General features: G+C 40.9%; 2 protein-coding genes across 4 annotated transcripts in view; one reads left to right on the top strand and one right to left on the bottom strand.

The window, feature by feature from the left end:
- The window catches only part of RB1 (RB transcriptional corepressor 1), a 65542-nt gene that overhangs the window by 11728 nt on the left and 27509 nt on the right, over window positions 1-26305 (bottom strand). The window lies entirely within an intron of this gene.
- Window positions 17384-20346, top strand: LPAR6 (lysophosphatidic acid receptor 6). The gene is made up of 2 exons (XM_015851812.3): window positions 17384-17826; window positions 17957-20346. The coding sequence occupies exons 1-2, from the start codon at window positions 17625-17627 to the stop codon at window positions 18844-18846; spliced, it is 1092 nt and encodes a 363-aa protein (XP_015707298.1). The 5' UTR covers window positions 17384-17624; the 3' UTR covers window positions 18847-20346.

Genomic DNA, 26305 nt, shown 5'->3' with positions numbered 1-26305 from the left:
TTTTCACCTTGAATTTTACCCTACAAGAGTTTATGGCATGTCCTACTTTCCACCAGTCAGATGAAGTACAGTAAGCAAAAAAACATACACTGCATTGCAAAATCCGCAAGACACAGCAAGTCCAATGTGCCTTCTTTGGCTCCCCAAAATTCTCATTAAGCTGGTGGTTAATGGTATGATCATAAATAAGTGGTTGTCACATCCCAATTGGTTCCCAGCAATGGTTGGACATCTTAAAACGAGGACTCAATGGGAGACCTATGGCAAAACTTGGTTTTGGTTTCCTGAAGAGTCTGCAGAAACCGTGTCTATGATGGGGTTTGTACATGGTTAGAAAAGGTTATTTAGGTTTTTGACTTGGTGAAATGGAAGGTGAGCATCATGATGATCACAATTTCCATGGTTAAACCATATGTGCTCTTCTCCCAGGGAGAAAGACCACTATTACTTGTAGCTTTCCAAATGCACGGCCACAATGATCAAATGAAAAGCAGATACTGTTTAAATATGTTGAAACATACAGAAGTAAGTTTTGATAATGCACCTACCCTCCACCATACAACGCTCATTAGCTACTGACGGGCTTAATTATAACCCTGCCTTCTTCCTTTACATTAGAACATGAAAATTCTTCTACTTATTGTCGTGTGTTCTGCAGCTTGCAGTGGTTTTTCAAGGAAATGCATTCACCAGAGCTTATTGGTGCAAGTTCTGATTGGCTTCAGTGACGCTATTTGCTATTCAAGATTCCACATCTTGCTTGAACCAATGAAGCGTAATGTCAATAAGCAGATAATTTACCAGTCCTCTGAGTAAGTCACAAAAGAACTTTAACCCTCGGGTCCAGCTTTATCTTGCTGGAATGTTTATCAGTAACTTCTTTTTAAAGTGACATTATTCACACTATCTAGTACAAATTTTATATTGCTTTCTGAAGCTTTTAAGCAACACATCAGGTCAACAGGTCACCTCCAATGCATTCCTTTCACATGAAAGTAGAATTGCAGTTTTTACTTCAGTGCTAAGCAAGTGGTTCAGCATACTAGATGGATAAATTTTACTAATAAAATGAAATGCTGCTTTTCGTTTGAGTCTTCCATGCAACAGCTAGCCAAGCTCCACTTCAAGAGGTGCAAAAAGGGAGAAAGGAAGGACATGAGAGCTAAAATTTCTCACAGTCAAATAAGCATTGGCAGTAGAATCAATAACAAGATAGAAACGTGACTCGTTCCCCTCTAGCAATAACTCTGCAAAACCAAACTGGGAATTATGTGGGGGGCAGATTAGGGAGCAATGATTCCTGCACTGCAAACATCTGCAGTTGTTTTGCCCCAACCTCTGAGCTCCTTTTATGGACAAAACAGGTTGAATTTCTTGTTGGCTAATCCTTATTTGGCTATGATGAAACTACAGGATACATGGATGCTTCCCACTTTCCTCATCTTTACATTAGCTCTGTCCCAACTCTATGTTTAATCGGACTTTGGTTTCCATGAGAAGAATAAACAAATGACCTATAGCCTTAAATAGAGAGGACAACTGCCCTTTTGGGTTTGGGTGTACTCCACTGACTATAAAGGAAGTCCCTTAGCAGCTTTCCTCTCATGCAGTATTAACTGACAGTTCATAATATTCTAAAATCTGCTTTTGCTTTTGTTTTCTGCATGCGTTACACTTCCATTCCTTATAGTAATTTTCTAATTGATTTTCAATTTTTAGTTATTTGTCCACCTTACATTTTAGTATGATGTTTATCACTTAAACCGTGTGTCTCAATGCCTAGTAACACTGTGGGGTTTTGTCCTGTAATAATTAACACCACCACAAATTACTGAGTCAATCGGTGCAATACACCACATTAAGAAACATGTTTTTTCACAGTATGATAAAAGGTAGTTGTGATTTTTGCAAGGCGAAACAAAGCCAATTTAGAATTGACAACTTTGGAATGAAAGCACAAAGACTGCATGGGAACTCCCAATTTCCAGTTCTCTTGTCCAGGACAGAATTACACACTTGGAAAGAAGATTCTTGTTTGAGGTTGTATTTCAGAAATGTTACACAAGAAATGGCACTGAGAATTCTTATTTAGGTTAGGTCTGTCACAGCAAAACATACTTCATGGTCTTAAGGTATTAGCCATGAAATACAAGACTAAGGACAACGTTTTTGTTTCATATATGTACATATCTCCTACTAAACGAGTTGTGTTAATTCAATTATGATTCTGTTAGGACTTTTGTTCATTAAAACAAACATTAACAATTACAGTGCTAATGGTTTAACTCATATAAGAATATTGTCCAATCTGCTTTTAACTCCTTAGAGCAATTGTATATTTCGTACAAGAGGCTCTCCTAGTAATCTCTGGTATTTAAAAAACACCATAATGTTGGCTTACAGAACATAATGCTGTCATCAAGTCTTGTGATAATCTCCTTTTATCTAAATGTGTAATGGGCAGAGGAAGAAAGAAAAAAGGAAGAGAAAAACCAATGCTAACTAGTTGTGGTCACCTGAAAGGTTTTCCTCCTCACACAAAAGGTTTGGAAAGTCATAAACTACCAAGGAAGTGACAAGCACATACCGATGACATTTAAAACCATGTAAACTCCAATGAAGGTTTGAAGTCAAGCATGCAAACAGCAGATATGAATGTGGATGTCCTAGCCCCAAGCTTATTAGGAATTTTCAAGTCCAGTTCTCTCACATTCCAGCTTCTTATAAAATACGAAACAGTTACTGCAGCAAAAAGAGAGCAAATATTCTCTGGTCTGACATTTAGGACCCTTCATAGCTGATTTAGAGACCCTGTTTTAGGTTGTCTCAAGTATATATGCGAAGGTATTAATATGAAATCAAGCAACTCTAATAGGGGAAACAACAGTTTCCTAAAAAAAAGAAAGAGACATCTGAAAGCTTAGTGAGAAATGAGTTCAGATCTCTTCAGTTAACAGCAGGCAGGTCAGGTCCTAACAGCCAGGCTATGCATTTTAAACTAGTGTTGCTTTAAGTAAGGCTGTAAATCCATTATCTTTACAGCTTCTCTCCACTCCCAAGACTATTCTTCATCAGGTGGTTCTGTATTAACCAACCCCCTATGTTTCACAAGGTCTCTAAGCTGAAGATCCTGGATCATCTCACTACAAGATATATCATAGAATGGTTTAGGTTAGAATGATCTTAAAGCCCATCTAGACCCAACCCCCAACCACAAGCAGGGCTGCCACCCAGCAGCTTAGGCTGCCCAGGGCCCCATCCAACCTGGCCTTGAATGCCTCCAGGGATGGGGCACCCACAGCTCCTCTGGGCAGCTGTGCCAGGGCCTCACCATCCTCTAAGCAAATAATTTTTTCCTAACATCTAGGAATTTCCCCCCCCTTTTTTTTTTCAGCTTAAAGCCATTTCCCCTGGTTCTATCACTACTAGACTGTGTAAAAAGTGGTCTCCCTCCTGCTTACAAGCTCCCTTCGGGCACTGGAAGGTCTTTCACAATGAAGCAACTGACACATCTACAACCCAATCACAGTTGAATATTGAAGAGAAAAATGAACCACGGCCTTTAAGACCATTCCCATTTGCCATGACAGCGAAACTACCTTTTCAAAGAACTACTTCAAAAGGAGTTTGAAGACCAGCCTACAAACAGGACTACATTTTCATTCAGCTCCTTCTGTGTTTAAACTACTCAGGATGACTGTGGGAAGGCTACATGACATGCAGTAGGTTCCCACATGAGTTTCTTCAGCAGCTTTTCTGCTCAACGTTTGCATGGCTTTAACCACTATTTAATTCAAAACAAGGCTCTCTGAGTAACTAAGGAGTTAATATTCAGCACGTTCAAGCCTTCACTACACAACTAAGTCAGCATAAGCCAGTACTGCACTAAAAGACACAGTTTCAAACCACAGAACTGTGATTTTTTTTCTGTTCTGATGATTTTTTTCTTTCTTTCGGGTGAGGGTTTCTTGTTTTGTTTGAGCCCATTTGACAGGGGAGGCCTCAGGCTCAGCTTTACACTCTGGGCAGCTTCCCTGTGTACAGCACTTTATGGCAATGCCAGTGTTTGCACGCTAGATCAAATAAAGAGACAAACAAGCAGCTGTAGGATGACATGAGCCAGCATCTTTCAGTGGCAGCACCAGCATCAAGAAATGGAAGACAATGCAAAGAGATCTGGTGATTTTCAATGACTGGATGATAAAGTAGCCATTGTACTTGATGACAAAAATAAAACCAAAGGGAAAAAATGACCTTACGTTTACAATCCAGAGGGCTCTGAAGTCACTGTTAATTTTAGGCGAGATATTTCGAGTCGGTGTGAGTAATTCTGAAAATGCCAACTCATGGCTCAGAAGTACAAGTGTAAAGAACTATGAGCAAAGCACTAAAATAGAATTATCGTTATGCCTGTACTGTAACCCACAGCGTAGCAAAATCAGTCATCGAACTAAATTAGCAGGCAACAAAACTGAAAGCCAAAAAAACCAATTATTCTTTTTGCATACAGCCTGAAAGTACAGCCATGGAAGAAGCCAGCACAAAACACTGCCAACATAAGAAACACTTTGCTTCTAAAGACAACCATGCACAAAGGTCTACAAAGCATTACAGAACACAATAAAACCCTTGCTATGTATTTTTGCTGAACGTTATCTATGCAAATTACACTGTAGGCCTGTCCTGCGCATAGTTTTTCCCCACAGGAAGTTCCACACGCCTCTTCCAGACAGATCTTTGGTCTGAACTGGTAGTGCTGCTAAAGAAACAACCTTATCTGAAGTCATTAGCATGTTTATTACCTTGCTCCCAGTTGTAGCCGGGCTTCAGTATGAGTCATCTCTGACACATCTCACTTGCCAAGGCTTTTAAGCAAAAGCCAAAAGTCTCAAAGACAAAGGGAACTCCAACCGGTCTTTTCCTTCTTAGCACAAGAAACTGTGCACAATACATAAACTAAAACCCTCTCCATGTGAGCCATTGGACTGTCGGAAATGGTGATGCGTCAGGCAGCAACAAAATGTCCTGCCAAAAATCTCGAGGCTGAGAACTGTATCAACAACCTTAAACTGTGAAAACATTACCGAGTGTGAAGACTTTGTCAGCAAAGCAAGAAGAGATGCTTTAGAGGACCAAAAGTATTAAGAACAGTACCTCTGTAATTATTCTCATACATGAAAAATCATTGCATGCAGGAGCAAAATAGCACTGAAGCACTTACCTTCTTCAGAAGAAAGTGTGTGTCACTAAATTTTGGTAAAGAGGATGAATTTAGGTAATTACTGTGGTAATAACCAAGCAGATCATCACAGCACCATATCACACTAAGCTCCCTCTTTCCAGTTGTTTCTATTCTAATTGACTTACACAGTTGCTGTTCCCAGAACAAATCAAGAGTTCCAGGAATTATTTTTCCTAAGTACAAGTGTAGACACAACATTGTCCTCAAGTCTCTCTTCTTCCACCTGGCAAAACACTCCAATGTGATTACAAGGCAGCATTAAGTGTGGATGAAAACAAGCAACTTTGCCTGCCCCTACATCAGGCAGGAAACAAGCCTGTTACCTCTTGTTTTTGTTGCTCTGTGTGCTGTGATGCAGGTCATGGTGCACCAGCTCAGCCCCTGCATGATCGATTGCAAGAACTCAAAGCACTGAAACCTCTGACTTCAACTGGCAACATGTATCTCATGAAAAAACACTACATGTAAGTTTCCTTCAAGTACCAACAAGGTGGCATCTCTTGGATTTTTGGTTTAAGTCAACAATTGGGATTCAAGTCCAATTTTCTTCCTAGTTCCTTGTTAGCTGGACAAACATAGGCATAATACATCACCAAGAAATCTCTTAATCCAGTTGAAGCAGTAAGCATGCCAAAAAACTCTGCACACAGCCCTCTTTAAAGAAGCACAACGGTATCTTTTAACACAGCCAAGGATTTGCTGAGTTACCAATTGGACAAAACCTGATACAACAAAAGTCTGCCAAGAACGTGCATCGGTACCATGAGTTGCAAATACTGCCTCCAGTTGAACGCTTCTGCCTTGGAAGCAGTCGGGTAACAGTCAGATAAGATGTGATACCATAAAGACAGAGAGCAGTGCATGGGAATTCTTGGTTGGACTGACTTTTAAGGGTCCTTCCCAACCCAAACTATTCTAGGATTAATCAGCCTTCATTAAAAACACATTTCTCCTAATCTGAGAATAAGAAACTCAGTTTTGACAGTATGACACAGAACAGTAGGAAAATCATAAAGACGCCTCCAAACTTGTCAATAATTTGTCTGGACAAAAACCTGGCACTACAAACTATATATGTATGTTTTAATGTTACACTCATTTCACTTATGTTCATTCATTATTATGTATTTTTCCTGCTGCATTCTCCAGAAGTTTTACAGTCAATGCTGTAGAACTAATTCTAATATTACAGGACTTGTTTGCTTGCCACCCAGGCTTCCTTCTGGTTGTTGTCTCACTTCTCCCCTTCCTCATTAGGGCACTTTCACCAATGCACGGCTTTGGCTGGCTTCCTCAACTAAGATATAATGTTTGACTACTTGATATCACGTGATATAACTGTTAATTATTACTCCATATAACATGCATGGTTTTCAACTCACTTTGGCAGTTTGATTGATGGTACAAAGAATGGCTGGAGGAAACTATGCTGCCATTCTGAATTATTTGATTAACAAAGAACAGTTCTGCAGACAGCTGCAGCAGTCAGGTGACAGTACCACAAAGTAGTCAATCTTCCCATTTTTCAGCTTCTTTGAGGCAGTTAACAAAACAATATACCATGCTACGTTCTTTCTTAGCTCTCTGAATTACAGGAACTGCCATGTAAAGATAAGTGACTTTAGCAAAAAACATGTTAGCGGACAGAAGCGCTGGAGCACTGAAATGCTGTGACAAAAGCAAGTCAGATCAAGAGATAAACTCTGCTGATGCCTATGAAGTACACAAGCCTGCACTTAGAGCACTCTGCTTTGCAGAGATCACTGGGTTCATTGAATCCAAATCCTGGTTCCATGCAGGACCACCCAATAATCCGACCCTATGCCTGAGATCAATGTCCAGATGCTCCTTGACCTCTGGTAGCTGAGGACCGTGCACGCAGCCCTGGGCAGGCTGTCCCATGTCCAATGCTCTCTGGTGCAGACCCTGTCCCCAGCCCCCAGCTACCCCTCCCCTGTCACAGCTCCATGCTGTTCCCTCAGGTTCTATTTCTATTGGCATCTCATTAAAAAACAGTAACACACACAGAAAAGAATGTTATGACCTTCCTTGAGGTAACGGAGCAGAGATGTCACACGATACACAAAGTACAACGATCAGCAAAACAGTAAATATGAAATTATCAAATGATCAAAGCTCACGTTTCCCCTGACCACACTACATCATAAACTAAATAATAGATGTGACGCACTGGAACAGGTTGCCCAAGGAGGCTGTGGATGCCCCATCCCTGGAGGCATTCAAGGCCAGGCTGGATGTGGCTCTGGGCAGCCTGGGCTGGTGGTTGGTGACCCTGCACATAGCAGGGGGTTGAAACTGGATGATCATTGTGGTCCTTTTCAACCCAGGCCATGCTATGATTCTAAGATAATAAACATCTTGCTGCTTACACAAGAAAAATGTCACATTATTCAGTAACAGTGTGTTTTTGACATATATTTTTATTCAAGCTTTCTGATTTTTTAATTGCCAGAAATTCTCAGTCATTATTAAATGGAGCAAAACCCAAAGTCTCAACGTTTCTGATGAAATCACTGCATTTTACAAGTCCTATTTTGAGAAAATTGAAGTGTTCTGCTTCAAGTTTTACTTCCTGAAATTTCAGGAAAATGAAATTAGCTTCTATAGATTTTTTTTTTTTTAACTTATTTTGATTATTACCATTTGAAAAGCCTTTTGGGAAGAAATTTCATTGAAATTCATTCCCACAACAAGCTTAGACCTTGGAAATACATTCTCCAACAGAAAGCATCTCACCAGCCTTATAGAAGTCGCCCAGAACATTTCCCTCTCGTTCTCCAATTCCATAATGCGTAAAGACTGCACATTATACAATGACGCAATCCAATGTCTGTTGAATTTTACAGCTTCTCTTTATTATTTTGCACTTGAAAGACAAACCGTAACTGCAGCTTCACCACTTCTCCTTATCCCACCCTTCACATACTTTCCATTTACAGCCTTAAACATGCAGTTCAATACTGAAGCTCCGTGTGTTCCAGCTGTGTAGATGTGGAATAAAAGATGTGGTAAGGAAACAGAGCATTTTCACACCAACTCACTCTTAGCCATATATATATATATATAAAGTTCTGTGCATTCCAGTGTTGTTCTCTCTCTCTCAAAGGAAGATAGACAAATAACACATGGAAACAGCTACCAAATGTAAAGAATTACTTTCTTTGGGATGCAGTTTTACTCTGCTGCTTTTGCCTTTACTCTATAGAAAATGCCTATTTCTGCTTTTGGCTACTGCCATATCTGTTATGGGCAGCTCCACTGTCATCAGTGCAAACATAAAACCAAAGCATATCTGCAATGTATTACAGTCCTAGATACACTCACAAGTGGGTGAGAACAGCAGGCAGAAGCCTTACATGGCAATGTCTGTTTAAGGGAATCTCATAGAGGCACCTCAATTCGGATGCAATAATCACTTAGGACTTGTCCCGCCAAGTAGATTTCTGTATATTCTGAACTCTCCTTTTTTGTCACCCAGTGATTCAGCCATAGCAAAAGCAGCAGACAGATGTTACCACTAACTTCCAGTGAACTATGTGGGTGCGAATCAATTCAAGTCAGACACACAACTGACAGTCGCAACCTGAATTTCCCTCTCTGCACCCAACTTCCTTGTCTTTCTGTTTAACTGCACGCTACACAGGGTACCTGTGGCGTGTTTGTTTGTGGTTTTTTAACAATCTAGATTGGCTGACATGAGTCACTAGATCTTAACGTGACAAGGAAAATGGAAACTGATGCCAGTACTGAAGACTGGCAGCTCAAAGCATCTGCCACACTGCAATAAGAAAACAAGCAGCATCTTCAGTGCCGATTGAGTGTTAGGCTGTCACGCTGCATCACACCCCTATGGATCTCAAACAGCAAAGCACAGCGTGTTACCACCCATCCTTATGGTCCTTAATGAAAAAATTACTCAAGTATACATGGTTCTATTTTATTAGTAGCGCCACTACTTCAAACCATTTACGTTAAGATAAATTATAGGCTGCGACATCAGAAATGGTGAACTCAGTCTTGAGCTTAGCAGACACTTCTAAGCCTCACACGGCCAACGCTAAGTTAATCTCAGGCCAAGTGTCAACACAGATAGAATTTGAAAGCCTTAAAGTTGAACATCCGACCATGATGCTGACTGTAAAATTTCACCGTTGGCTTAAATCGGTGTATGTGCACTGGTACGTCCCTAAAGGCGCCTGAGCATCTGCGCCTTGAGATCTGTCCTCTATTTTAACACAGAAGTACACAGTCAAAATAATATCTGTAAACAGAGGTAGGAACTCTGTGGTCTTCACTAAGTAACAGGTACCAATGCACTCGGTCTCATCCCTTGTCCCCATATCAACCAATGTCTTTTTTTTTTCTTTCAAAACTTGTATGACTGGTAACTACAGATAATTTCTGATGCTTTCAAAACTCCTGCTTTTACCACAGAACTGAAGGATTCGTGTAGCCAGAAGTTAATTTTTTCCACCTCTATCAGTGTGCTGCCAAACTGTCACAGATAGCAGCTGACAAAGCTTCACAAAACCCAGAAAAGGGAGCAAATGGAATGCATGACAGTGTACACTGCCAGCCACCAGCTGGATCTCACTGTGACCTTTGCAGTCTTTGACGTTAGCACTGATATGACCAAGGAAATTATGCATTTGCTAGGATTAGTTTCAAACTAAGTAATTCTCCTCATTCAGATCACTTTCATGACCTAGAATTACATTGGGGAACATAACCACACCACATGGATGGCTCACTGGAAACTGCAGAGGAAGGCTTCTGATCTCAGGGCTCGGTGGAGATCACTGAGGCCACGGGGAGAGACTCCAGCCTCGTCTCTTTAGACAGGGCCACCCCAACATCTATCTCCCAGAATGGCTCACCTCTTCCAAAAAGTCTACTAAGAAATATTCACGTGGTGAACCTATTTCCGTCATGAAAGATGTCTTTTCAATAAAGATTAAGAACCCCGAAGAAGCTTATCTGATGGAAAATAATTGCTTCTCCTTTTTAGAATTATGCTGCTTTGGTTGGTTTGGGTTGTCCTACTCCATTATTTCCAAGATTTCAGCAGAAAATTAAAGAAGAAATAGTCATGTGAGAAGCATGCCCTGCGTCCTTCCTCCAAAGTTTGGACATTATGCTCTTAATTTCTAGGTAGCACCTGATTGAAAAGTAACTGCCCAAAGTGGTCAACACAACGGAAAAAGGAATGAAGCGCTGAATTTGTGTTTCAGCAAACTGGGCTGGAAGGAAAGAGCCACGGTAGGGATAAAATCAGCTGAAGTATTTATAAGGCTGTTTACCGGTACTAACAACACGCCACATAATCGTTCACAGCGATCTTACGACGCAGAACTTAAAGAGGTTTATTTGCTGACTGACACTTCTAGCAAGTAATAGTTCTTCGCGTTAATCAAGTCCAAGATCTGCTTTTTGGCAGCGGTTCTCCCCAGACAAGCACTTTCATGTCAGGATTTATCTTGGCTAATTAGCTCAGCAGCTTGAACAACTCTTACGAAAGTTTTTTCCTAACTCTTCTTACATTCTCGTTTTGTGAAGGAAACCAAAGTAATACTATGGTTGTTTTAAAAAAAACCCAACTCTGTGAATACACATAAATCTTAGAGAACGACTACAGTAATTTTTTTCAATAGCTTCGTCATGCTGTCCTTTATAGGGAAGAGAACAGGAATGTGGTTGTGTGATCTCTGACAAGCAGAGGTTAAAATCCTCTCGTATAAAGGCAGAGGCTTTACTTTGTCAAAGTTGCAAGAGGCTGCAAGTACTTGATGTGGTGGCTGCAAGTAATTTGGCATGGAAGTGAAATGTGTCTTAAAGACCTACGTGGATAAATAGCACTTATCTTCACACGGAACCAGCCCACCTCAGTTCTGGGAAAAGAAGAATGGGAATAGATGTTGGGCACAAGTTTTGACTATAGGCCTAAAAAAACAACAAGTAATTACCTCAGAAACGAAACAAATTATAATCTCCTTTCTCTAAGTTCTGACTGTCCCCATTTCATCCCGTATGTCTGGAATGGCTTCCAAAATAATTAATGAAGTGCCCTCAATCTTCTTCTCAGAATTCCTCGTCTTCTCTTCATATGCTACCTGAGTTTTCAGTTCTTTTGTGAAAAAGTCACATTTCTACACCTGCGTTATTCTGCCCATTTCATTTAAACTCTGAATTTCTAATACTATGACTGAGGAACTACAAACTTAAGTAGAGCCTGAATATACCGGTCTTAAGGAAGGCCGTTTTATTTATATTTATATACACAAATTTGAGAGAAATTTCACATCTAGTAAATATTTCAATCACATTTGCAGAATGGTTGAATAAATGCCTTCTTTTAATTAAAAAAAGACTTCAAAACTGCAAACAATTCAGGTATCTCATTCTTATTAAGGCATGTTTCTTCCTACTCAACATTTCAGAAATTAGCTTCATCCTATTCCTACCCATTCTAAGTAACATTGCTAAGACTGCTTACCAATCCTAATGGAAACATCTTCCTCCTGCACACTTTTTAGCTTTTCATATTTGTGATCCTTTACCTTTTAGCTCACTTAAAATCACTCAATTCAAAGCTTAAAGCCTGAAAATACCGTATCTTACCCAACTACCAACTAACCTACCGTCCTCTTTACTCTGCTTCTACGATGCAACTGTCTGATGTCCAATGCATTTCGAAGGACAATTTCACACCACCCCTTTACAAAATACACTGCACTGCACCTGAAGAAGTCTTCCTTGATTAATTGATAAAGCACAGTCTAAACATCCTCTTGAGTTGTATCTGGATACCCATTTTAAACTGCCTGCTCACAATGTCACTGCCCCATAAGCATGACTATATAGAGGGGTAAGAGGGTAAAACTGGCATTCCATAACCCAGAGACACAGTTGCTGTGGAAGGGAAAGAACTTCTGCTAGGACTTCCATGAGTTGCACATAGAATGCAAACCAAGAATCTTTATGCAAATATTTATCAGTCATCTCTGTGGCATCAAACACTGCTATAACTGTCCATGTGTATTTATAATGCAAATGCCCAATCTGCATATCCCACTATGCCATTTACATACTTCTAGGGAAGACTCATGTGTTAATTAATATAACTGGAACTTTAATAACAAAGCTCTTTTCACTGTTAGACGCTGCATATTCCTATCAGTGCCATTACAAGAATTATTTCCAAACTTGCCGTTCTGTGCTTGAAAAAAAGATTAACCCCGTATTTTAAGGTTGCATCCAAACTCAACAGAAACCAACAAATACCAAGAATAAGCTTTAAGACAGAAGCACATGATACTTTCTCAAATAAAATATTCTAGAAGTATCTTGTATGACATACGTCAGGACCTACTTCTGCACTTTTCCCCATCACTGCAGGAAATTCTTCCCTGAATCCTGCTCCTTTTATGCAAAACAGAATGAAACAAGAAGAGAAAAAGTCAAATCAGTAGCATTTTAAAGATTCTTAATAAGTCTCTCAAGAATTTCCCCTGTAAATTAAGAGTATTTATACACTTCAAGTAGACCCACAAGTCTTACTAAGGATTACATTATGCTAATGGATACTGCAGTCCCTGAACGCATTCCCAACAGCAGCACTTCTGGGTTCCACTTCAAAAGAGGAGTTTCAGCTTGGAGAGAAAAGCAGCAGAATATATTTATTTGCCTCTTAGTTACTTAAAAGTGATTAATCAACTTATGTTCATTTTCCTCTCAAATCATATATGGAGTGTTCAAGGCTGGATGGGGCTTTGAGCAACCTGCTCTAGTGGGAAGCATCCATGCCTACAGCAGGGCAGTTGGAACTAGATGATCTTAAAGGTCCCTTCCAACCCAAACCATCCTATGATTCTCTATCAACTTCGACACAGCATTCCATAATAAACATATACTCTCTGTACTCTTTATTATAATATTAGATATGAGGGACAGTACAAAAAACAAGGAAGAGATTTTTTATTGCTAAAGTGGTCCAAAGAAACTGCTCGTTGATACATGGACATACAACAGCTATAGAAAGAAGTGTTTCAGAATACACCACCCCACAATCTTAGAACTTGACTAAAAATGGCATTTTCAATCTAAGATTTCCACATTAATTGCACATATTTTTAAGAGCAAAGAACTAAATCAGTCCTTCAAGCTTGATCCTTCATGCCTGCCTTGCTCAGAGACACCAACAAAGCATCTTTGCTACACTGGCATCTAAAACACTGCCTCTACATGAAAACAAGGAGTGGGGGGGAAAGGGCTCCAGCAACTTTAATTTAACCAAAAGGAGAGAAATTGTTTCCTCTTTTTGCAAGCAGGAAAGGAACTGCTGTGCTTCCTATAAAGGAAATTGAAACAATTCTGAAGAGAAGAGAGAAGCATTTCAGATGTGCAGGAATTAAGAACTCTTACTTTGTTCTGGGCTTCCTTTTGTTCCTTTTTAAGCAATTAAACAAATTGTTTTAACTTCAAGAACACAAAAAACTTCAGCTTTTATTACCTGTTTATCCTTTAAACAAATATTTGAAAGATTTTGGGCATCTATGAATTAGATCACAGATGGTAAAACAATAACTAATCCAGAAAACTGGCTATAGAAAGTCAATCCAAACTCCACTTCTGGTGGAAAATACTTACATTTTCTTTTAACTCTTACTTGTTATTGGTATGTGCAGTTTCATTTGCATCAAGCCAGCACATTTCCTGATATGTAGGAGTCTTTTACTGGCAAAATAATAGTCATCCGGTATTAGTCTGGCTAGGTAACAATTGTCTGTTCACCACAAAACATGGAACACTCATTTTACGACCTGTCTGCTACACTTGGGGTTTTGCTATTGTTATTTTGTTTGTTTTTAAGGAAAAAGGCAATTTTTAGTGTGCTTTCGTAGGGTGCTCTGACAGTAATGCCTCCTATCTATTTCCATGGAAATGACAACAGATACAAAAAGCACGAAAACACTTTGATAGAGCAAATTCCCAGCTCCAAAACACTCTTTTTCAATATAGTCACCACCATGAGCTACACGTTTTCAGCAGCAATGAGTAAGAGCCTCATTTGCAAGTAAAGCAGCTGTAGGACCCAGCCAGCAGCAGCTGCTGCTTCAACTGCTGCTTCTTTGTGGCCCCAGATGTCCTAGAACAGGCTCCAGTGGAAGCAACCCGCTGCTGAAATGCACCACCCGCTGCCTCACTGTGCTCACATCCACTGACTGGTCTCCATAAGCATTCAGTGAGCACTTCAATGGAGTTGCTGGGTGCCGTTTTTTTTCCACATGGAGAACAGTCTAGGCTTTATAACTATTACAATCCCACATTTAACAAAGGGTTCTGCATCCAAGAACTTCCAGCTCATTTAACAATTCAGATGGCCTCACATCACAGAGAAGAAGAGAACGAACTCTTACGCAGACAGAAGGAACAATATCACAGAAAACTTTACCAATATTGGAAGAAAATATCTGTGACACAACCAGAAACAGACTTCCTGGCTCCCCATTTCAACCATTAAAAATCCCTTCCTGTACATGCAGACACATACACTCAAACAGGAACTGGAATAAATAGACTAAAAACACTTCAGGAGTCATCGTTACCTATGAAAATGTAAAAATAACATTTGGGGCAAAAAAAATACAATCCTGCCTGGGTTTGTCTTCAAGGCAACAAATAGCACGAGTTCTTTTGCATGAGCTTGTTGAAGTGGGAACAAATGACTGCTGTCTTGCAGATACATCTCTACAATTAGAACATCCATTTCTTTACACTGTAACAGAGCTGCATGCGGTGCTGCACATTTCTTTGCAACTCAAGCAGAACTACTGATGCTAAAAGCTCCTGCCTCTGTGTCCTAACTGGGAGCAAACTAGGACATCTGGGGCCACAAAGAGGCAGCAGTTGAAGCAGCAGCTGCTGCTGGTAGGGTCCTCCAGCTGCTTTACTTGCAAATTACTAGAATTACAAGGATTCTTCCTTCTATGCAGTGCTAGAACAGATCTGCCATATAAATTCAACATCCTCAAGGGTGCAAAGAGTTCTTTATCTCCCAGCTTGGATATCTAAACTCTGGCAAGCAGAGCTAAGGGACACCCAACTGAAGAAGCATACAAAATCCACTCACTGCTGAAGTGAGAGATGATTTCCAGCATTACATCAGCTCTTGGCTTCAAGAAGCCCATGCTCACTCTCCCATTACTGCCTCCCTTGTTGACGGAAAACGAGCTCACCTATCACTAGCAACAAAGCCTAAGATATTCTTGTCTTTGGAAGAACAGGCAGACTCTAATACACATCACCCTTCAGCAGCATCATCACTTCCTTTGCAGGAAAACCCCCCCAGGCCTGCAGGGCCCACCCTGCAGCTGTTTCCTCCTGCCTGCCCCCACCTCCCCACTCCAAAGGAAGGTTTGCTGGCAGCAAAGGTGTGGTGTGTAAGGAAGGTCATTACCATGTGAAATCTTTCTCCTGAGACCCAATGCAGGATGCATAAGAAAGAAAAAAAAAAGCTTAAAAATCCCCTTTAGCCCCAAGAGTCTGTTGGGGAAATAATATTTAACCACACGTTACATCTGCTTTTGCAAGGGAAAGCCAAGAAACGCATCTTTATGTTAAGCTACAAATTCAGTGAAATAAAGACTCTGCCATATTCACCTTTTCACTGCTCTGCCTTAGTTATAGATTTCAGAAATATTAAAATATATATGTATTTCTAGTGATTACGCACCACTGAAGAAAACTGCTTGACTTCACCTCCAAATCAAGGTGAAGTGGTTTCACAGATGGAAAACTGAAATGATATATATATATTTTTTTAACGTTTCTGAATTTTGTTTGAGATATCCTACATTAAGAAACCATTCCCAAACCCTGTGCTGATATTACTTACTCTCCTTTACAACAGACTGGATGGTTTCTGGCTACCAGAGCCTTGCTTGCACACAGCTGATTAAAATCCTGTTCAAAGATCCACACCACCCAGCCAGATATGAAAAGGTTTGTTGTTTGAAGACTTTGAAACATGCTGGGTTTGTTGCCAGAAGTCAGCGAGTCTGTCCATGCTGATACTAAATACACAACTCTATCTAAACAGGGATGCATCTCCTACCTGCCTTCCCTGAAGGCATAAGAGCTGCTTTAAAAAAAAAAAGGGAAAAGTATTACTTAATCATTTAATTAGTTACAACATGCTTTCATTTCATTAATCAGTGACTAATGGGAATATTTTGGGCACGTACGATAAGTGCCCCACTGTATTATCAAAACCAACTGCACAGTGTAGTGTGTGAAACATGCTTTGTAAAAAGTGCCACTGTACTGATTAGGAGTAATCTGGCATATAAGATAATATTTATAATATGAGGAATCAAGTCAATTCAGCTGAATTAAAGGATAAGAGGGAACGGCCTTAAGTTGAACGAGGGCAGGATATTAGGAAAAGTTTCTTCTTGGAAAGAGCAGTGAGGTATTGAGACAGGCTGCAGTCACCATCTCTGGAGGTGTTCCAGAACCGTGTAGCTGTGGCACTGAGGAACGTGCTCAGTGGGAATAGTGATGGGCTGATGGTTTGGACAAGATGATTTTAGTGGTCTTCTCCAATCCTAATGGTTCTATACGTTTCCTAGCACAGGTTACAGCCTCTCCTCCCACTGCCCCACACCTCAGCTGAGGGAACATCCCAGGGTTGTCCCAGGTCCGCCATCCCTGTGCCTCACCCTCTGTGTAAATCATGAGGTGAAATTAACTATCCATTAGTTTTACTTTGTCGCTCGTTTAGAACATACTGGCGTATCGGGGGAATCAACACAGAGCACCTCAGCTGATTTGGTGCGATTAACGTGTAATCACAAGCAAACACGCCTTCCCAAGAGCGTAAGCTTAACTTCAGCCGCACATAGAACAGGAAACCCCAACGAGGAAACAGATTAACCTTTAGGCGCGAGAGGCGCTCAGACACACGTCTCCTCACAGCGGGGCGAGCCTGCAGCCACACCACAGACCCCGGGAGGGCAGAGAGAGCAGGGCAGCCTCTCCTCCCCGTGATGTCACGCTACGAATGAGCCCAGCTCTGCCTGCCCCCTCCCCTCCCCTCCATCCCCGCCTCCCGCAGGAGCCGACACGCCGCGGCGCCGCCCTGCCCTCGCAGCCGCTCTGCCTCCTGCCCGCGGGGTGAGCCCTGCGCCGGGCTGCACAGCTCGTTGTGCAGAGAGAGCTGAGGGAAAAAAAACATGGACGACGTGAGATGCAGCTCGGAATAAGGCAGAAAGTTTTTTTCGCCGGCCCCGTCCGACCGAGGGAGGAAAGATGAAGTAAGCAAGGCTGGCGCTTACCTGGTGTGCCGCAAACAACGTGCTGTATGATTACAACAGCGGTGGGAAGAGAGGAGCGAGCTCCTGGAGATGAACCCCAGCACACACAGCGCTTCTCTGAAGCTCTGAGGAGGAGCAGAAGCACATCTACAGCAGTGCTGGAAGCTTGTAAAAGTTGCCCTGAAAACACTGGAGAAAGCTGCGCATCACAGCAATTGAGGCTTGGATTTCTGATAGACCATTATAATGGTAAGCTCTAACTGCTCCACTGAGGACTCCTTTAAATACACTTTATATGGCTGTGTCTTTAGCATGGTTTTTGTTCTCGGCCTCATAGCCAACTGCGTTGCTATCTACATTTTTACTTTTACATTGAAAGTGCGGAACGAGACCACCACGTACATGCTGAATTTGGCAATATCGGATCTGCTGTTCGTCTTTACTCTGCCCTTCAGGATTTATTACTTCGTGGTAAGGAACTGGCCCTTTGGAGACGTTCTGTGCAAGATCTCCGTCACGCTGTTCTACACCAACATGTACGGGAGCATTCTGTTCCTGACCTGCATCAGCGTGGATCGCTTCCTAGCCATAGTGCACCCCTTTCGCTCTAAGACTCTTCGCACCAAAAGGAACGCCAGGATCGTGTGTGTGGCGGTGTGGATCACCGTGCTGGCAGGAAGCACGCCGGCGAGCTTCTTCCAGTCCACAAACAGACAAAACAACACGGAACAAAGAACGTGCTTTGAGAACTTCCCTGAATCCACCTGGAAGACCTACCTATCCAGGATCGTTATCTTCATTGAAATCGTGGGGTTTTTTATTCCCCTCATCTTGAATGTCACCTGTTCTACCGTGGTCTTACGGACTTTGAACAAACCGCTTACGTTAAGTCGGAATAAATTAAGCAAGAAAAAGGTACTCAAAATGGTTTTTGTCCACTTGGTGATATTCTGCTTCTGTTTTGTGCCTTATAACATTACCTTGATACTTTACTCTCTGATGAGGACGCAGACATGGGTTAATTGCTCGGTGGTGACAGCGGTCAGGACTATGTACCCTGTCACCCTGTGCATCGCTGTTTCAAACTGTTGCTTTGACCCTATAGTGTATTACTTCACCTCAGACACTATTCAAAACTCAATAAAAAACAACAGGTTCACCAGAACACGTGATAACAGGTTCTCTGAAACGCCACTGTCAGACAACTTTCTGCAACACAGCTTTCAGACCATAAAAATGAAAATATTCGATAGTGACTCTCCAAGATAAACTGCATTAGGAGACTGTTGGGACTGAACTGGAATTAGAAGCCTGCACGTCTCTTCAGCTGTGAAAATATACGCTGGTCTGTAAACGTTACTTCTTCACGTTAGAAAATGTTTATGATAAGACTGTAAAAGTGTTAACAGTACACAGAGAAAGTATTTTAAGAATTTCTATCAGATGTCTGTTTTGACTTGTTTTTTTTTATGTTAAAAAAAAACCAACCTTTTGGTTTCAGCCTCTGTTACGAAAGCCCAAAGACTGGTTTGTCAAGTCAGAGAGATGGAAAATATTGTTTTTTTTCCAAAATTAAAACTGCTGTTTTTAAATAATCCCATCAATTCCCAAGTTACTGAAGACAGGGGGGTGAAAACTGATTGGTTTACACTAGACTCCAGTTACTGATCATATTGGTCATGTAAGTTCAGCTAACATGCCTCCTTCTGAGTCTCCTCCTCCCCTCTCCCTCCCTTGCTCCTAAACCCCTATTACACCCAGTAGCTTCCTCCCTTATTGTGGTTGTGAGGAGCTTCAATCGCTGTGCTTCAAGATCTTAATTCCTCCTGAACCTGCCCTCTACCTCCCATAAGCAGTAAATTATGTCCCTATTGCTGTTCCCATAAAAAAACAATAGGTATCTTCCCCTCCACTAACATGCCTTTTCTTCACAGCTCCAAACCACACCTTCTCCTGCATTATCTAAATTAACATGCCTACCTTAACCTCAAGAACAGTTATTCTCAACACGTTCAGCTTTACACGGCTGTTTCTGTTTCAAAACTAGAAAGAAAAAGACTGTTCTGTGCTTCCACTTATCTGATAGAAATATTCTTCCTCCACAAGCCTTGCCCTCATAAAGAAATTAAATCTTCAGGTAGTTTAGGGCTTCTGGAAACATGTCAGAAAAACTGGTTTTTCTTCTCGTCTCAGTCTCAGATGTCTGTGCAATTATAACTACAGGAACCTCTGATGACTGAAGCGAGTGCTTTAGGTACAATACAAGCTAATTAAACTCTTCTGTGAGAAGTTCTTCAAGTTTTAAGCAAAATAACATCCCCCAAGTAAGGTAATTCAATCTCTTAGCAGAAAAAATACGACCTTTGATAACTAAAAATAAGTATACGCATTAGCCAAAGTATTTCTTTCAAGAAACTATTTAGTTTCTCAAAGCAACTCAAGCACAGTAGTGTTCAGAATGAACTTTTCTCAGTCTCTGTCTGAGAAAACTTTGATCATTAACATTAGCATTTAATATCTCAAAAGCTGTTCTCTTGCAAGCTTACAGAGCATAAAAAATTAATTACTTGAGCAAAATTAATTGAGATGCTTTGAAAAGTCAAAGCCAATATAATGAGAGAAGTCTATAATGTTACAAACAGCAGTGTATACACAGGAGTGTTTTTTAATGTTCTGCTACATACGTTTCCTGGCTATTAAAACACTGTGTGCACTTTCCTCGAAATTAATTTAACATCCCTGTTACATTCAATAAATACTTAAAAGGTAGAAGTAAGCGTTGGGTTTTCCTCCCCACGGACAATGGAGTGAAAAAGCAAATTAAATTACATTGTTGATTTAGGGCAGTCAGTTGCAATACAGCTACAGTACTACTAAATGCACAGACACAATGCTCTAATTGAGGCACTTTTCAGGGCAGTATCTGAAACATGACTCAGTGCTGGCCAAAACGCATACTGGGCTATCGCAGCACATTATAGATACACTTTGTCTGCAGCGCTTTTGCATGATTATCATAAGTTGTACGTTGAATTACTAATTCAGCAACATTCATTTCTTGTAGAATGAGTAACTTGAATTTTCCATTTGTTGTGGTCATTCTCCATGACTGCTGAAAGGAAAAGTCAAATACTGTGAGCTAAACTACAGAGATAAGCATATAAATCTAGACTAACAGTCGGAGATGGGCAGTGCTCTTCGTTGGGAAACCTTAATCTTCTGATTTATCTTATGGAAAAAAAATGCATGAGAAAAAACATTGCGTGTAGAAAACTTCTATGTTTCTAACATAAGAAGTCACCAAGAAACCCAGAGTTCAGAAAGCAGATACACATCCCAAATGTCTTGAAGAGCGCGTTTAATATTAGGAATGACTGGGAAAACAAAACAAAACAAAGCTTTGCTACTGGTATTTGTAGTCAGTTGCATTCTTCACGTAAAAGAGGAAGGTCTGAAATTTAGAGTATCTGTTACTTGAGAAATTCCTGATCTGACCAACTGAGAAGAGAGGGAACAAACCTGTATTTCCCCTGGAAAAGCTGATATAAGACCACGCTACCAGCTCGACAGGATTGAATGCAGCTCTCCTCCTTTTCCAGTTCTGTAGGAAGATTATCCTAGAGAGCAACATTCCATGGGTACTTTCCTGAACAGCTGCACCCCTTCGGTCTAATCCTGCCTTTGATATCAACTCTGCTGGTAGGAGCTCATGCCAAAATTTAAATCTAGATGAGGAGTTAATCTCCTAAATCATGCCAAGGCATCCCAATAAAAAATGGCTTACAATGACAGGGCTCCCGAGTATCTTAGAACACACTGCATGCAGCACTTCCTGAAAGTGCTGTATTTTTACTGGAATGGTTACACAGCAGAGTTTCAGAGTCTGTTTTAAGAGCCACAACACGGAGATTTGTTCTTTGTATTTTAGTTTCTTCACATACAGAGTGCGGATACTGCCCGCTTAGCATGAAAATAAAAGCAAATAAAGTTTAGAGTTTAGAGTTGACTCTTTCGATCTATGGCAAAAGCAGTTGCTAACTGGACAAGAAACCATCCGTTCCAAAAGAAAAGGGGAAAAAAGCATCAAAAATAACATTTAGCGTATCATTACTTCAACAACAAAGTATTTCCCATTTTAAACTTTTAATATTTGTTTATATTTCAACTTCAGCCAGCTTTAAACATCCACAGCATCCTGCAGCAAAAGGTTCACGTTAGGTACGTGTGGTGAGAAACCATTCTGCAGCAGCAGGTTTGTGTTGGGTGTTGTGGTGGGTAACAAAGCAAAACAAAACCACCACCTGGTTTAAATCCATTGTTTTCAGTACTACCTCCTAGTTTCTTTTGGAAAAGGCAAGGAGCATTTGATTGCCAGATGGTCTTTCTGTATCACTCCTCATTGTATACTCCGGTATCATGTCTAGCAAATGGCAAGTGGTTTTTTGGTTGCAACTGCAAACAGCACTGGAACCAGAGATGAGATTTTAGGAATTACGTGAAGAACTCTGGTAAAGCTACAGTGAACCCAGAGGTAATTTCAGAAATCCCACCTGACCATGGTAAATCCTGGCATTATTTATTCTTACAGGTTAATTCTTCAGGAGTTTTATCAATGACGAGCAGTGTCTTCATATTTTTCCAGCAGTAAATATAAGATTCTGAAACCTGGGCAGACTTGTAAGTCCTGACAATTTCCTTTAAGCATCACTGACAAAATGCAGAAGGATACATTTCAAAGCTACTGTGAAATTTAAATATAAAAAAATATATATATGTATTCAAATCAAATGCCTGGGCTGTACTTTGTATCCAGTTACCAGTGCTGAAAATGTTAAGTATAAAGACAAGTGACAATGACTGAATTAACGTGCTTTCAGAACACGCTCAATAGAGCTCATTGAAGATGGATATAAATCTAGAAAGCCATGCCAACAGTGTGATACTTCTGCAAGAAGTTGTAATGAGAAGTTTTCTCTTGTCCTCCAGTTCTGCTTTGGCACTGAAGTGCTCTGCAGCCTTTTGCATTTATCATCTCCCTCTGTCTCCTGCTTCCTTATACAACTGCTTACCAAATAAGCTCAGTCTTTCCTGCAAGAAAACTGATCGCAAAATTAAAACATATAAATAGACAGCATCTGTCTTCCTATAAAACTTATCATTTTGTTGGAAAACAAGCTCAGGACTAAGACTTCAAATCCTTCTCTTTATGAAGTGAGCCGTCTTCCTGCTCCAGTTAGAACAAAACTAGAAGAATTATTAAGAATTCTTTGTTTAAATATGAAAAAGCGAAGCACGAGGAATAACAAAGGGAAGCCTTCAGCAAAAAAGTTCCCAGCTTTTTATTAAGAGGCAGCTTTTCACAAGAATAACTTCCCACACACACAGCTCTAAGATGTGCCCTACCCTCATCTTTTTCAAACAGCGAGTTGATGCCTTAAAGAAAAAACATCTGAAAGACACCATTAACGGGAGGCACCAGGAATTAATGCCATTATCTGGGGAATAATATCAAGCCTGCTTCACATGAAAACAACTGCAGCCAGGCCCACTCTTTTGCTTTTCAGATGTGTTTTGCCAAAAGTGCTTCTTTATGAAAGGAAGTACAGATCATTATTGGAAAGTCTTCCTCCTGTAAAGCTGTGCCACATCAGATCTACTGATTCTTTGTCCTGGCAGGATATTTATAAAAGCAACTGTTGATGTAATAAGAAACTGTGAAAAAAAACAACCACCAAAATACCATCCTCGTGCTTGTTAAAGAGTGATAGTGGGCTAATTCACCGTTCACTGCAGCACTGAGAACTACACCTGACTGAAGTTACAAGCATTTATAATAACTAACTTTGGTGTTCTCATCAAATAATGAAGAAATGATTCTCATAGCACTGCAGGTGTCTCTTAACAGAGGAATGAGGTAGCAAAACACAATAAATGGAGAATAACGTCTAGATAAATCTGCCATTTTCAATCTAAGCAAAATTATCTGTAAGAAAACCAAATTCAGCAGCTTTTTTTGTCTGCTTGTCTACACAAGTTTCATTCACATGTCAGAAGCATTATCTACCGCATGCTCATAGCCTGTTTCACAAGCTTCTATGTGTGAAGTGCTTTAGAAAAATACCCTATCAACCAAAAAAACCAAACAAACGAACATCAAAACAGTTTGTTCTGTCTAGATAAGATCTACAAGTTCCTTTGGGCTACTCAAAGCTGGTCTGAAAGGAAGAACTAGCAGAGACAGATCACAGAATGGCCTGGGTTGGAAGGGACCTCAAGGACTATCAAGTTCCAATTCCCTGCCACAAGTAGGGCCACCAACCTCCACACTTAATACTAGACCAGGCTGCCCAGGGCCCCATCCAACCTTGGCCTTGAGCACCTCCAGGAACAGGGCATCCACAACCTCTCTGGGCAGCCTGTGCCAGCACCTCACCACTCACATAGTAAAGAAATATACCATGAATACAGCATGTCATGTGCAAGCAAACTCCCAAACTGGGAGGACAGGGTGACAGCAGGTCAGGGACTTCCCGGAGCCAAGTTCAGACAAGATATGGTTTTGACTGAGTGAGCCTGAAGTTGCTGTGTAGGGGTTGAAGCACACAGGTCCAGACGTTATCTCTAATCACAAATGCACCACAGGCCTTTGGCAGCTTGTTCTTCTCTCATCCAGTCTGACAAGCAAACCCAATCTGACCAAAAAGCTCCAACAAAACACAGGCAAATCACCTTCCTGAAGGACTGGGGCTATGAACACTACGTATACTCAACAGGTGTCATCAGAGTGGGATCCTCATCACAGATAAAGACTTTGTATTATTGGAAAATTACTGTAAGGTGCACACAATGATGCATAATAAATACCATATATTTACACAGCATAATAGAGGTAAGCACCTGTTTGGCCTACAAAAAAAACACACAACAAACAGAACACACCATTCATATATGCATGCAATAACTCACAGAAAATACGAGTGGGAAGAAAAAACCTCTTTCTAACGACATGTTATGTGGTAATTTGAGTTTGACGAGATACCATCAGCCCCTTGAGAGCTTGAAAACTGAGCATACAGATGGAAAAAAAAGACATTCAAATGGTTATTTTATGTACTTTGCTTACTAATGAGAACAAAACTATCTCCTGTAGAAAAGTGAACTATGGGATGGCTCAAAGGACACAGAAATAAGGATAGAAAGAGCAGTGTCAGCTTCTGATAACTATGGAAGACCGTGACTCACATAAAACACGCAAGCCAAGAAAATCTCTGTTCTACCAAATGACAAAACATTTACAAAACTACAAAGATTGAGAGCATAACCCTGTCCAAGTTGGGAGCAGCAGGGACACAGCTGCAGAATTTAATCCGTGTATTATTTACTCCTGCATTCTATGTGACAGCACCATTACATTTCCCCCAGTTTAGCCAGAGTTTACAACATTGAGCATCTCTGTGAATTTTAATGTATTTTTCCTCATGGGCAACCTTTAAAAATCTCAGCAAAGTCACAGAATTTCTGAGCTGGAAGGGACCTGAAAAGATCAAGTCCAACTCCCCTGCTAAAGAAGGTACCCTACAATAGGTCACACAGGTAAGCATCCAGATGGACACACAAGTCACAGAATCACAGAATGACCCGGGTTGGAAGGGACCTCAAGGATCATGTAGTTCCAACCCCCCTGCCTGGCAGGGCCACCAAACATACACATTTACAGGACAGGGCTCTGTCCAACCTGGCCTTGAACACCTCCAAGGACGGGGCATCCACAACCTCCCTGGACAGTCATTGCAGTGCGTATACTGTGGTGCTGCAGATTGAAGGACTTAAGTTCACACTACCTAGAAATAGTACAACTGAAAAGCAATGATTCCCAGAAAGCTATTTCACTTTTTCTGGTTAAAACATTACTAGTAATCGGGGCAACCTTAAGGGGGGGAAACACAAAAACAAAACCACTAAAAAGCATGGTGTGATGTTAACCAAGTCTTACTTCTGTGGCTACAACTGCATAGGGATCACAACAGTCAGAGCAGGGTATCTGCATACTGCAACAAATCAAGCTGCAAGCTGCATGGGGCACAAACCCAGCTTGCTATTGCAGCTGTAGTTGAGTCAGACTGTCACCTAACCCCTGCTTCTGGAGCCGCAAGGTTATGGTACGCAGCTCATTTAGTTGCACATGGTTTTCATAAAGAGAAACCACAAGCGTCAGTGCGAAATGCAGCCCAGTAGCCACCTCTACACTTTAAGGCAGTAGATGAAGTAGAGAAAAACTGAAATCTTTGTTCAGGAACAGCGTTCAAACTTCAGAGAATGAGAACATTGCATAGCTGCTATGTCTTAGGTAATCCCTTTGGCCATGTTTGTACTTGAATCTAAATTGCATCTTAAGGGTTGGGCTGCTTTGGTATTACTGCGACAGATAAATCCATTAATACGGTGCTAGCATAACCAATACTTCCCAACCCTAGTGAGCACTTCATACCCTTTTTAAGGGCCTTCAAGGATTGAGCATTTTACCAATATGGACAAAAACAGGAGATGCAAGACCTCAGCTTTAGGTGTCCTGGTTTTTATTCCAGTAGCCTAGAGGATTTAGCTGGATGGGAACACCCAAGCATGAATAACAGCTTGAGTCATCCTCACGATACATAGGAGTGGCAGAGCAGATTTTCAAAGTGATGGTGCAGACACTGGAGTGAAGATTACCATTAAACTGTCTTCC

This window comes from Coturnix japonica, chromosome 1 (genome assembly GCF_054131305.1).
Source record: "Coturnix japonica strain WE chromosome 1, WE-NBRP24, whole genome shotgun sequence".
Lineage (NCBI taxonomy): Eukaryota > Metazoa > Chordata > Aves > Galliformes > Phasianidae > Coturnix > Coturnix japonica.
Note: the sequence above shows the minus strand (reverse complement) of the source record. Positions and strands in the feature narration are given on the sequence as shown.

What these genes read in the sequence shown, in the direction of transcription:
- LPAR6 (XM_015851812.3), top strand. Translation starts at nt 17,625, where the DNA reads ATGATTACAACAGCGGTGGGAAGAGAGGAGCGAGCTCCTGGAGATGAA. An exon ending in TCTGATAGACCATTATAATG is followed by an intron (nt 17,827 to 17,956) that starts GTAAGCTCTAAC and finishes TTACATTGAAAG; the next exon opens with TGCGGAACGAGACCACCACG.